Here is a 12,656-nt window from a genome sequence, read left to right as displayed (position 1 = left end):
GGTGACCAACTCCTGTGCCAAGGCACCGACTTTTTCTGACAAGAAGAGCTGTTTGTGTTCTAAAAAAAGCCAAGTTACCATGAAAGTCCAGTCAGGCTGCAAGAGCCACATTCCAGGCACGCTTTGCTGCCTAACAGCTCTTAAAATGGTCCGAGCAGCACAGGGGTTGTGATGGGATTTAAAGAGAATTCAGAAAACAAAATTCAGGCTAAGCTTTAACTTCAAGCCAGGTCAGAATCCCAAAACCTTTCACCTCAATAAGGGGATAGAGAACCCACCCCTGAAAGAAAGCAAGCAAAAACAGCTATTTTTTTTTTTTTAGTGTTTAAACCTGGGAAGTTTATTTCTTTTCCTACAAAGGAACCTAGAGGTGACAAACCTAGAAGTGATAAACCTAACTTTAGTGTCATCCTATGGGTGTTACACAGGGAAAGTGAACAACCCTCCGCCTGAGGAAGAGGAGAAGGAGCCTAACGAGCCATTAAAACACACACACACACACTAATTACTAATTAGTACCTGGACAAGGGACTGGGAGCTAAGGAGCAGTGGAATAACAAGGTCTGAGGGGGTGCTGCTGGCAGGGAGAGTGGGGGGTGCTGCTAGCAAGGAGGGGATGGTGCCAGCAGGGCTCAGGGGGTGCCAGCAGCCCCTCTAGAAGCATTTCCGGTGCACGATGGAGGGGCCGGACTCGTCGTACTCCTGCTTGCTGATCCACATCTGCTGGAAGGTGGAGAGCGAGGCCAGGATGGAGCCCCCGATCCACACCGAGTACTTGCGCTCAGGGGGGGCGATGATCTGCACCAGGAGAGACACAGAGAGGGGGTCAGAGCTGTTCCACCCCCTGTGCCCACCCTGCCCTCCCTGCCTGACACTGGGATCTTTTCTGAAAAATCCCTTCTGAGCCAGGATTTCTTCTCCTGGGAAGCTGAGAAGCTTCAGCTTCTCCCTTTGGAACGGGATTTTGGAGATTGTTTACCCAGCATATGAATTGTTTTCATTTAATGACCAATCATGGGCCAGCTGTGTCAAGGCTCTGAGGAGTCACGAGTTTTTATTATTCATTCTTGCAAAGCCTTCTGATGTATCCTTTCTTTTTCTTCAGTATAGTGTGGTGGAGTTTGTGGGTCCCCAGGACGAGGGAAGAGATGAGAACCTTGACTCCATGTTTCAGAAGGCTTATTTATTGTTTTATGATATATATTATGGTCAAGGACAAATTTTATGAAAAATCCTTTTGCTAGGATCTTTTTCTCCTGAGGAGCTGAGAGGCCTCAGGAATGAAATGTAAACAGTAATTATCTGCTGCTGTGGAATGCAACAGGTGCATCTTTGATTGGTCTCATGTGGTTGTTTTTAATTAATGGCCAATCACAGCCCAGCTGTCTCAGACTCTCTGGTCAGCCACAAGATTTTATTATCATTCCTTTTCCTTGCAAGCCTTCTGATGAAATCCTTTCTTCTATCCTTTTAGTATAGTTTTAGTATATCACTTTCTTCTAATATAATATATACCATAAAATAATAAATCAGCCTTCTGAAACTTGGAGTCAAGATTCTCATCTCTTCCCTCATCCTGGGACACCACCACATATTACATTAAAAGAAAATTATATATTAAAACTATACTAAAGAAAGAGAAAGGAGACAGCAGAAGGCTACCAAGGAAAGGAATGATAATGAAATCCTGTGACTGCTCACAGCCTGGCTGTCATTGGTCACCAAATGAAAACAATTCCCATGAGACCAATCAAAGATGCACCTGTTGGTAAACAATCCCCAGAGCACATTCCCCAGCCATCAGATAGTTACTGTTTACATTTCCTTTCTGGGGCCTCTCAGCTTCTCAGGAGAAAAATCCCAGTGAAAGGATTTTTCAGAAATATGTCTGTGACAGTATAGCATTCTTTTAATATAATATCATAAAATAACAAACCAGCCTTCTGAGAATATGGAGGCAGATTCTTCATCTTTTTCTTTAGTGTAGTTTTAGTATAGCATTCTTTTAATATACTATAATATCACAAAATAATAAATCAGCTTTTTGAGAACATGGAGTCAGATTCCTCCTTTTTTCGTTTAGTATAGCATTATTATAATATATATTATAATATATACTATATTAATAAATTAGCCTTCTGAGAACATAGAGCCAGATTCTTCATCTTTTTCTTTAGTGTAGTTTTAGTATAGCATTATTTTAATATAATATAATAATAAATCAGCCTTCTGAGAACATGGAACCAGATTCCTCATATTTTTCTTTAGTAGAGCATTCTTTTAATATATCATAGAATGGTATTATAATGGATCAGCCTGATGAGAATACAGAGTCAGATTCCTCATCTTTTTCTTTAGTATAGCATTATTATAGTATCATATCATAACATGATATGATATTATAATAATAGATCAGCCTTCTGAGAATACGGAGTCAGATTCCTCCTCTTTTTCTTTAGTACAGTTTTAGTATAGCATTCTTTTAATATAATATCATAAAATATTATATTATAATAATAGATCAGCCTTCTGAGAATATGGAATCAGATCCCTCATCTTTTTCTTTAGTATAGTATTCTTTTAATATAATATCATAAAATATTATTATATTATAATAATAGACGAGCCTTCTAGGAATATGGAATCAGATCCCTCATCTTTTACTTTGGTATAGTATTCTTTTAATATAATATTATAAAATTATAGTATATTATAATAATAAATCAGCCTTCTGAGAATACTGAATCAGATTCCTCATCTTTTTCTTTAGTATAGTATTCTTTTAATATAATATCATAAAATGATACTATATTATAATAGATCAGCCTTCTGAGAACATGGAGTCAGATTCCTCATCTTTTACTTTAGTATAGCATTCTTTTAACATAATATAATACTAAATTAGCCTTCTGAGAATATGGAGTCAGATTCCTCATCTCACACCTCATCCTAGAGACCCTCACAACCACCACACCGTGCCCACCTTGATCTTCATAGTGCTGGGAGCCAGCGCCGTGATCTCCTTCTGCATGCGGTCGGCGATGCCCGGGTACATGGTGGTGCCCCCGGAGAGCACGGTGTTGGCGTACAGATCCTTCCTGATGTCCACGTCGCACTTCATGATGGAGTTGAAGGTGGTCTCGTGGATGCCGCAGGACTCCATGCCCAGGAAGGAGGGCTGGAAGATGGACTCAGGGCAGCGGAAGCGCTCGTTGCCGATGGTGATGACCTGCCCGTCGGGCAACTCGTAGCTCTTCTCCAGCGAGGAGGAGGAGGCGGCCGTGGCCATCTCCTGCTCGAAGTCCAGCGCCACGTAGCACAGCTTCTCCTTGATGTCGCGCACGATCTCGCGCTCGGCCGTGGTGGTGAAGCTGTAGCCCCTCTCGGTGAGGATCTTCATGAGGTAGTCGGTGAGGTCGCGGCCGGCCAGGTCCAGGCGCAGGATGGCGTGGGGCAGGGCGTAGCCCTCGTAGATGGGCACCGTGTGCGTGACGCCGTCGCCGGAGTCCATCACGATGCCCGTGGTGCGGCCCGAGGCGTAGAGGGACAGCACGGCCTGGATGGCCACGTACATGGCCGGGGTGTTGAAGGTCTCGAACATGATCTGCGTCATCTTCTCCCTGTTGGCTTTAGGGTTGAGGGGCGCCTCGGTGAGCAGCACCGGGTGCTCCTCGGGCGCCACGCGCAGCTCGTTGTAGAAGGTGTGGTGCCAGATCTTCTCCATGTCGTCCCAGTTGGTGACGATGCCGTGCTCGATGGGGTACTTGAGGGTGAGGATGCCCCTCTTGCTCTGCGCCTCGTCGCCCACGTAGCTGTCCTTCTGGCCCATGCCCACCATGACGCCCTGGTGCCGCGGCCGCCCCACGATGGAGGGGAAGACGGCGCGGGGGGCGTCATCACCAGCAAACCCCGCCTTGCACATCCCCGAGCCGTTGTCCACCACCAGGGCAGCGATCTCCTCGTCCGCCATCCCGCCCGGTCTGAGGGTAGAGAGACAGCGGGGTAGCACTCCCTGCCCGTGGGGATGGGCAGGGATGCACCAGGGAGGGTGGGAATTAAGCCCTGAGGGGTGTGCAGGGCAAGGCAGGGAGGTAAAATATCGCTTTATGGCCTCAGAACACACATAGGAATAAATGCAGTCCCCCAGACAACAAGCATGGGGCTGTGGAAGGTGTCCCTGTCCGTGGCAGGGGGTGGGAGTGGAAACATCCTTGAGGTTCTTCCAACCCAAAATGTTCTGAGATTCCCAGTCCTTTCCTAGGGATCTGAGGGAACCCCCCCCTACACAGCCCCCCACCAGCACAGACCTGAGGGAATTAAGGTCCCCAGCACCAAGAACCATCCCTGCCAGAGCACACCCACCCCAAGGACCCAAACACACACGGGGGAAGCCCTAATCCCACCCCAAGGACCACAGCAGCAGATCCCAACCTTCCCTGAGGGACCAGACAGACACAGGGGAACCCTAAATCCCACACTCAGAGCCTGAACAAACATTGGGGAACCCCCAACTCTGCCTAAGGGCCCAAACACGCATGAGGGGGAGCCCTACCTCTATCCTAAGAGGCCAAACAGACATTGGGGGACATCCAACCCTGCCCTGAGAGGCCAAATATACATCAGGGGACCCCTAACCCTCCCTAGAGCTCCAAAGAGACATTGGGGGACCCCTAACCCTGCCCTATGAGGACAAATATACATCGGGGGATACCTAACCCTGCCTTAAGAGGCCAAATAGACATTGGGGGACCCCAACCCTGCATTAAGAGGCCAACTAGACATAGAGGGGCCCTAAGCCCCGTCTGAGGGCCTAAGTTGACGTGAAAGGACCCTAACTCCTTCCCAGAGAGATACACCCCTAAAATCCCCCCCAAAAGCCCAAACACACACGGAGAAGCCGCTAAATCCCCCTGAGAGACGCTTAAACCCACGCTAAAGGCTCAAAGGGACACAGAGAACCCCTCTAAACCCACCCTCAGAGCTCGAACAGACATAATGAGACCTTAACCCTCCCTCCGAGGGACCCCTAAGCCACTCCTGAAAGCCCAAACACACACGGGGTGACCCCTAAACGCCATCCACGATGCGCCGCTCGGCTCCGAGCGTTCGCAGGATCCTGCTCACCCTCACGCACTCCCTCAGCCCCCGACGGCGCCTCCTCCGCGACTGCCAGGCCCGCGCGCCGCGCGCGCTTTTTATACCACCCGGAACCGGAAGGCGGACGGCATCGCGCTCTCTGATTGGCTGCAGGTTTCCCTCCCTCCTCCTCCCCGCGGGCCGTTCCCGGAAGCGGTGCGGGTGCTTCCGGTGCTTCCGGCCGGGCGAGGAAGGGGCGGGAGGGGGGAAGGAGGAAGGGAAAGGAAAGGGAAGGGAAAGGAAAGGAAAGGAAGGGAAAGGAAAGGAAGGAGGGGAGGACGGAAGGAAGGAAGGAAGGAAGGAGGAGCTGAGGCGGCCGCGCACGGACCGGCGGGACCCGCCACGGGAGGTAACGGGGGAAGCCACGGTGCTGAGAGGTGGGTGGGGGGGGGGAACCCTCGGTATTTCCGCCTGAGGGGAGGGTCGGGTCGGAGCCCTCGGTGGATCCCGCGGTAAAACGGGGGGTCGTTAATTAGTTAATTAATTGATTAATTAATTACCGGCCCTCGGTGCGGGTTTAAGTCTTGCAGGCGGTTCCCGAGCGCTGCTTGCCGAGAGAGCCGGTTAAAAACGGGAGTTAAAGGGGCTGGGAGGGCTTGCACGGGGCATTAAAACCCGGCCATGGGTGGGGAAACTCGGCCCGGGCTCTCCGGAGTGCGGGATTCAGGCTCTGAAAACCGGGGGAGAACGTGAAGGTGAGGGGGGACACAAAAAATGAGCGTGAAGGTGAGGGGGGACACAAAAAATGAGCCTGAATGTGAGGAGGGGACACCAAAAGTGACTCTGAATGTGAGGGAGGGACACAAAAGTGACCCTGAAAGTGAGGGAGAGTCGCAAAAAGTGAAGCAGGGGCACAAAAAGTGACGGGGAGAGAGCCTGAAAATGAGGCAGGGCCACAAAAAGTGAGGGAGGGACACCAAAAGTGACCCTGAAAGTGAGGCAGGGACACAAGAAATGACAGGGGGAGACCCTAAAAGTGAGGGAAGGGAACACAAAGTGAGGGAGAGACACCCTAAAACTGAGCGGGGGGGGGGGGGGAGATGCAAAAAGTGACCCCAAATGGGAGAGAGAGGCACAAAAAGAGACCCTGAAAGTGAGGCAGGGACACAAAAAACTGGGGAAAGACACCAAAAATGACCCTGAAAGTGAGGCAGGCACAGAAAAAGTGAGGGAGAGAAGCAAAAAATGACAGGGGGAGACCCTGAAAGTGAGGGAGGGATGCTAAAAATGAGAGAGAGAGACACCAAAAGTGTCCCTAAAAGTGAAGGAAGGACACAAAAAGTGACACTGAAAGTGAGGGAGGGACACCAAAAGTGATCCTGAATGTGATGGAGGGAGACCCTAAAAGTGAGGGAGAGACACAAAAAGCAAGGGAGGGAGATCAAAAGTGACCCTAAAAGTGAAGGAGGGATACAAAAAAATGGGGGAGAGGCAACAAAAGTGACAGAAGGGAGACCCTGAAAGTGAGGGAGGGACACAAAAAGTGACCCAGAAAGTGAGGGAGGGCCACCAAAAATGACCCTGAAAGTAAAGAAGGGACACAAAAAGTGACCCTGAATGGGAGGCAGGGACACAAAAAATAGGGGAGGGCCACAAAAAGTGAGGGAGGGACACCCAAAGTCATGGGGGACCCTGAAAGTGAGGGAGGGACACAAAAATCTGGGGAAAAACACCAAAAGTGACCCTGAAAGCGAGGCAGGGCCATGAAAGGTCCAATCCTTTTTTCCCCCCTAAAAAATCCTTTTTTTTGCCCCAAAGTGCCAGGAGGGAGGTGCCAGGAGCTCAGGGGGTGTTTGGCGTTGGTTTTTCCTTTGTTCCCCTGAGCTGGGTGTGTTGTGAAACCCTCCAAACCCCAAATTTGGTCACTTTTCCCCCAAAAAGGACAATCTGGAGGACACAAAGTGCAGATTTTGTGCCTTTTTGCAGGGTTTGTCCCCAGCTCTGCTCCCAGCCCGGGGCTGCCCTGCTGGGCTCTCTCCAGTGCTGCCTCAGCAGGGCCCACATAGCAGCTGTATTTATTTATTCATTTATTTATTTATTTAAAATCTTATTTAGCTAATAAATTTATTTATTTATTTTTATTGTTTTTAAAACTATGTATTTATATTAAATTTTATTTTAATTTTTTATTTCCTTATTTTTATATTACATTCATTTTTATTTAATTTATTTATTTTAAAATTTGTTTTTATTTAATTTTTTTTATTTAATTTTTTTATTAGAAAATTCATTTTTTATTTGAAAATTCATTTTTATTTTAAATTCATTGTTATTTTACATTTATTTTTATTTTACATTTATTTTTATTTAATTTTTTAAAATTTATTTATTTTAAATTTCTTTTAATTTATTTTTATTTTTATTTATCTATTATTTCTTTTTTATTTATTCATATTTTTATTTAAATTAGTTAGTTCTGTAGTTAGTTCTTTAGTTAGTTATTTAGTTATTTCTAAGAAGTGCAGGGGTTTAGCCACAGAAGAATTTAGGGATAGCCTGGCAGGGGTGTGTATATATATATACACACACACACATATATATACACATATATATATATACACATATATATCCATATATATGCACATATATTTCCATATATATATATATGGACTTAAATATATGGATATATATGGATATATATATAAAATTTATTTTTATTTATATTATTTATTTCTGTTTTTTCCTATGAAGTGGCAGGGATTTAACCATGGAGTGAGAGCACAGAAGAATTTAGGGATAGCCTGGCACGGCTGTTTATTTATTTATATATATATATATATATGAGTTAAATATATATATGGGAATAAATATATTAATATAAATATATGGATATATATATATATAATTTATTTTTAAGTTTATTTATATTTTTCCTATGAAGTGGCAGGGATTTAGCCATGGAGTGAGAGCACAGAGGAATTTAGGGGTAGCCTGGCAGAGGTGTGCATATATATACATACATATACATGTATATATATATATTTATCTCTCTATATATATAAATGAATTATATATATGTATATGGATATAAACATATGGAGATATATATATAAAATTTATTTTTAAGTTTATTTATATTTTTCCTATGAAGTGGCAGGGATTCAGCCGTGGAGTGAGAGCACAAAAGAATTTAGGGGTAGCCTGGCACGGGTGTGCATATATATACATATCTATATCTATCTATCTATATATATATTTGGTTACAAATATATGTATATGTGTACATATATATAACTTATTTTTAAATTTATTTTTTATTATTTATTTCTATTTTTTCCTACGAAGTGGCAGGGATTTAGCCGCAGAGTGAGAGCACAGAAGAATTTCTATCCACAGGGATAGCCTGGCATGCACACATATATATATATATATATATATATATAAATATACCTATATCTATATATATCTATATCTATTTTTTTTTTTAATATAAATGTGGCCAAGCTCCTCCTGGCTGTGTCCTCTTAGGCAGCCGCAGCGCTGCCCTCGCAGCAGCTCCTTTGGTGGAGCGTGTCCCGCACCAAGCCCTGGGGCACCTTGGGGCAGCGCAGAGCCGCACACCCCACGCCACGCCACCCGCTGCCGCCCGGGGCTGTTAAAGCCTCGCTGATTGTTTCACGGTCTCCTGCACAGGAAAGAGCCCCGGCTCTGCTCCGTCCATCCCCTCCCTTCCTGGGGAAGAGATGAAAGCAGCAGCTCCGGCCGCTCTGCCTCAGCAGCGTTTGTGTCCCCGGCAGATCCTGCGCGGCTCCCGCCGGGGCCGCCAGCCATGCGCACGGCGGGATGAAGCTGCAGGCGGTGCTGGAGCAGCTGCAGAAGCAGCAACAGCAGCAGCAGCAACAGCAGCAGCAGCCGGCGGTGTCCATGGATTGCCGGGAGCGCCGCCGGGAGCCGCAGGTGCCGTTCCCGACACCGCCGCCCTTCCCCGGGCAGCCCCGCGCCCGGGGGGTGCCCCCCGCTGTCCCCTCCGCTGTCCCCGCCGCGGGCAGAGCCCCCGCTGCAGCCGGCCGGCCCTTGGAGCAGAGCAGCGGCAACTCTGAGGAGGAGGAGGACGATGAAGAGGAGGAGGATGAGGAGGAGGATGATGAAGAAGACGGCGCCGAGCTGGAGGATGGCCCCGGGGTGCCCGGCCAGGAGAGCTGCTCTGCCCTGCCGTGTTTCCGCGCTCCCAAAGGTGCCCACGCCAAGGGCAGAGCGGGCTGCGGTGCCAGCCCCGTGACGGGCACCCAGCAGGGCAGGGAGGAGCCGGGCACAGACCCCGCCCAGCGCTGCGCAGCCCCCGCGGGCCGCCCCGGCTGGCGCCTGGACGAGCCGCTCAAACAGGTCAGTGCTGGCAGAATCGCCCCTCTTTCCAACCGTTTTGGACCAAAATAATCCCTTTTTTTTGTCCCAAAGTGCCAGGAAGGAGGTGACAGGTGCTCAGGGTGTGTTTGGGGTTTTGCTTTGTTCCCCCAAGCTGGGTGTGTTTTGAAACCCCCTAAACCCCAAATGAGAGTGGGATGACCCAAATTTGGTCACTTTCCCCCCAAGAAGGACAATCTGAGGGGACACAAAGTGCAAATTTTGTGTTTATTTCCAGGATTTATCCCCATTGCTGCTCTCACCTCCATCCCCTGCTGAAAGTTGGATTTAGGGCCAGCCCAGCAAATCCTTCCTGCCCTAAATCAAAACTTAAAGGAAATAAATGAAATTCACTCAGAATTCTGGTATTTTAGACCAGAATCTCCCCTGTTTCCAACCATTTTGTACCAAAATAATCCCACTTCTTTGCCCCAAAGTGCCAGGAGGGAGGTGCCAGGAGCTCAGGACGTGTTTGGGGTTTTATGGGTTTCCCTGCTCTGTGAGAGCCTTTGTGGGGTGGGATCTGGGGGAAAACCTGGTGGTTTGGTCATTTTAGGTGCAGGCAGCTCCCTGCTGATGCCTCACTGGAGTTACTTCTTGTCAGACCTCAGGGATCTTGGAATTGTGGATTTTTGGGTGCAGGGGGATGTGACCTGATCCTGGGAGCCAGAGCAGTTTATATTCCAGGGAAGGGGAAAGGGGAAAGAAAATGGGGAAGGGGAAAGGGGAAAGAAAATGGGGAAGGGGAAAGGGGAAAGAAAATGGGAAAGGAAAGAGGAGAGGAAAGAGGGAAAATGAAGGAAATTCAGAGGATTCCCCAAGAAAAGGGAAAAGGAAAGAAAAGGAAAATGGAAATTCAGAGGATTCCCCAAGAAAAGGGAAAAGGAAAGAAAAGGAAAATGGAAATTCAGAGGATTCCCCAAGGAAAGGAAAACGGAAAGGAAAAAGGAAAAGAAAGGAAATTCAGAGGATTCCCCAAGAAAAGGGAAAATGAAAGAGGAAAATGGAAATTCAGAGGATTCCCTGAGGAAAGGAGAGGAAAATGGAAATTCAGAGGATTCCCTGAGGAAAGGAGAGGAAAATGGAAATTCAGAGGATTCCCTGAGGAAAGGAGAGGAAAATGGAAATTCAGAGGATTCCCTGAGGAAAGGAGAGGAAAAGGAAATGGAAATTCAGAGGATTCCCCGAGGAAAGGAAAGGGAAATGGAAATTCAGAGGATTCCCCAAGGAAAGGAAAGGAAAGGAAAAAGGAAATTCAGAGGATTGCCTGAGGAAAGGAAAAAAGAAATTCAGAGATTCCCCAAGGAAGGGGAAAGGGAAATGGAAATTCAGAGGATTCCCCAAGGAAAGGGAAAGGGAAATGGAAATTCAGAGGATTCCCCAAGGAAAGGAAAGGAAAGGGAAATGGAAATTCAGAGCATTCCCAACGGAAAGGAAAAAAGAAATTCAGAGATTCCCCAAGGAAGGGGAAAGGGAAATGGAAATTCAGAGGATTCCCCAAGGAAAGGGAAAGGGAAATGGAAATTCAGAGGATTCCCCAAGGAAAGGAAAGGAAAGTGAAATGGAAATTCAGAGCATTCCCTAAGAAAAGGGAAAGGAAAGGAAAAAGGAAATTCAGAGGATTCCCAAAGGAAAGGAAAGGAAAAAGGAAATTCAGAGGATTCCCAAAGGAAAGGAAAGGAAAAAGGAAATTCAGAGGATTCCCAAAGGAAAGGAAAGGAAAAAGGAAATTCAGAGGATTCCCAAAGGAAAGGAAAGGAAAAAGGAAATTCAGAGGATTCCCAAAGGAAAGGAAAGGAAAAAGGAAATTCAGAGGATTCCCCAAGGAAAGGAAAGGGAAAAGGAAATTCAGAGGATTCCCAAAGGAAAGGAAAAAAGAAATTCAGAGGATTCTCCAAGGAAGGGGAAAGGGAAATGGAAATTCAGAGGATTCCCCAAGGAAAGGGAAATGGAAATTCAGAGGATTCCCCAAGGAAAGGGAAATGGAAATTGAGAGGATGCCCAGCTCCTCCCCTGCAGAGGTGAGTTGGGATCCTGAGGCCGGGGAAGGAGGCAGACAAATCACTGTAGGATGAATTCAGTGCCACATTGGTTTGTGGGGTTGGTGGCAGCTCCCAGGAGCTCAGGCTGCACTCAGGAGCTGCCAGCAGCTGGAATCCTTCATTCCCTTGTGTTTTTCTCACTCTGGGGTGAATCAGTGGCTCTGGGCTGGCACTGAGGATCCCTCTTCTCACCCCAAATCAATCCTGCTTCCTCTGAGTCTTTGGGAGCAGGAGGAATTCAGAGAGCCCAGCTTTTCCTCAAGGATGAGGCAGCAGGTTCCTGTTTGCACATGGAAACACATGCAAGGAACTTCATTTTAAAAAAAATGCAATTAATGGTAAAAGCTCAGCCCTTCCCTTCCCCATCCTCCCTGCCATTCCTGAAATCACTCAGATGTTTTCAGGGGCTGCCTTTGAAGCTGGGGGCTGCTGAATTGAGCTCTGTTATTAGCAAGGTTCCCATTGCAGGAGCTGCTGTGGGCAGTAATTACCCCTTGGCTCTCCCTGCCTGAGAACTTGCAGCTCAGGGCAGCAGCCCTGATCTTATCAGCGTTTGTTCTACCACAGTTTTCTTTCTCAGAGCATCTGTTTCACTTCCTAAGGCTTAACTCTGCCCACAAAAGGAATTTCTGTGGATTCCCTGATAATCCTGAAATTGCTGCCCCAGTTCCTTTTCATTGACTCAACCCACAGGGCAGGGGAGGGCTCATCCCCAGGTGGGTATTTCAGCAGATTCCTGGCCTAAAAAACCTAAAAACCCCTGTAAAACCCCTGTAAAATGTCTGTAAAACCCCTGTGCAAAGTGAGGAGGTGCAGCTGAGCCTGGAGTTTTTATTCCTCTGCTCTGGAAGGTTTTTGTCCTGCAGAGGATGGGAAGTGTTGGTCACCTTGGCAGCTCAGGGGTTAATGCTGGGCTGGGCACCAGGCAGAGCTCTGGTGGCCCAGGGAAGGCTCCCTGAGGTGTCAGTGGCACAGGGAGGGCTCTGGTGGCCCCTGAGGTGTTGGTGGCCCAGGAAGGCTCCCTGAGGTGTCAGTGGCACAGGGATGGCTTTGATGGCACAGGGAGGGCTCTGGTGGCACAGGGATGGCTCCCTGAGGTGTCAGTGGCACAGGGATGGCTCTGGTGGCACAGGGATG

The 12,656-nt window shown here is 47.6% G+C and overlaps 3 protein-coding genes across 4 annotated transcripts in view; 2 read left to right on the top strand and 1 right to left on the bottom strand.

Moving 5' to 3' along the window:
• Nucleotides 1-12,656, top strand: part of CLK3 (CDC like kinase 3) — a 127,005-nt gene that overhangs the window by 68,149 nt on the left and 46,200 nt on the right. The window lies entirely within an intron of this gene.
• On the bottom strand, nt 304-5,244 carry LOC129126061 (actin, cytoplasmic type 5). The gene is made up of 3 exons (XM_054641776.2): nt 5,125-5,244; nt 2,984-3,980; nt 304-798 (listed from the first exon to the last, which is right to left on the bottom strand). Exons 2-3 carry the CDS (start codon nt 3,968-3,970, stop codon nt 655-657), a joined length of 1,131 nt encoding a protein of 376 aa, XP_054497751.1. The 5' UTR covers nt 3,971-3,980; nt 5,125-5,244; the 3' UTR covers nt 304-654.
• Nucleotides 5,331-12,656, top strand: part of ARID3B (AT-rich interaction domain 3B) — a 31,810-nt gene continuing 24,484 nt past the window's right edge. Inside the window, exons 1-2 of one of the 2 annotated variants that reach the window (XM_054642129.2) lie at nt 5,331-5,485; nt 8,874-9,459. In XM_054642129.2, the coding sequence (XP_054498104.2) occupies nt 8,920-9,459 (540 nt within the window). In that variant the 5' untranslated portion in view covers nt 5,331-5,485; nt 8,874-8,919. Of the gene's footprint in view, nt 5,514-8,873; nt 9,460-12,656 lie in introns of both variants that reach the window. The other variant, XM_054642130.2, reaches the window with a different exon arrangement.

The sequence above is a fragment of the Agelaius phoeniceus genome, chromosome 13 (genome assembly GCF_051311805.1).
Source record: "Agelaius phoeniceus isolate bAgePho1 chromosome 13, bAgePho1.hap1, whole genome shotgun sequence".
NCBI lineage: Eukaryota > Metazoa > Chordata > Aves > Passeriformes > Icteridae > Agelaius > Agelaius phoeniceus.
This window is presented reverse-complemented; position numbering and strand designations above follow the sequence as displayed.

Bases quoted from the DNA above. Each gene is read 5' to 3' on its own strand.
- LOC129126061 (XM_054641776.2), bottom strand. From the start codon at position 3,970: ATGGCGGACGAGGAGATCGCTGCCCTGGTGGTGGACAACGGCTCGGGG. The intron at 799-2,983 runs GTGGGCACGGTG...CTCCTGGTGCAG, and splicing joins CCAGCACTATGAAGATCAAG to ATCATCGCCCCCCCTGAGCG.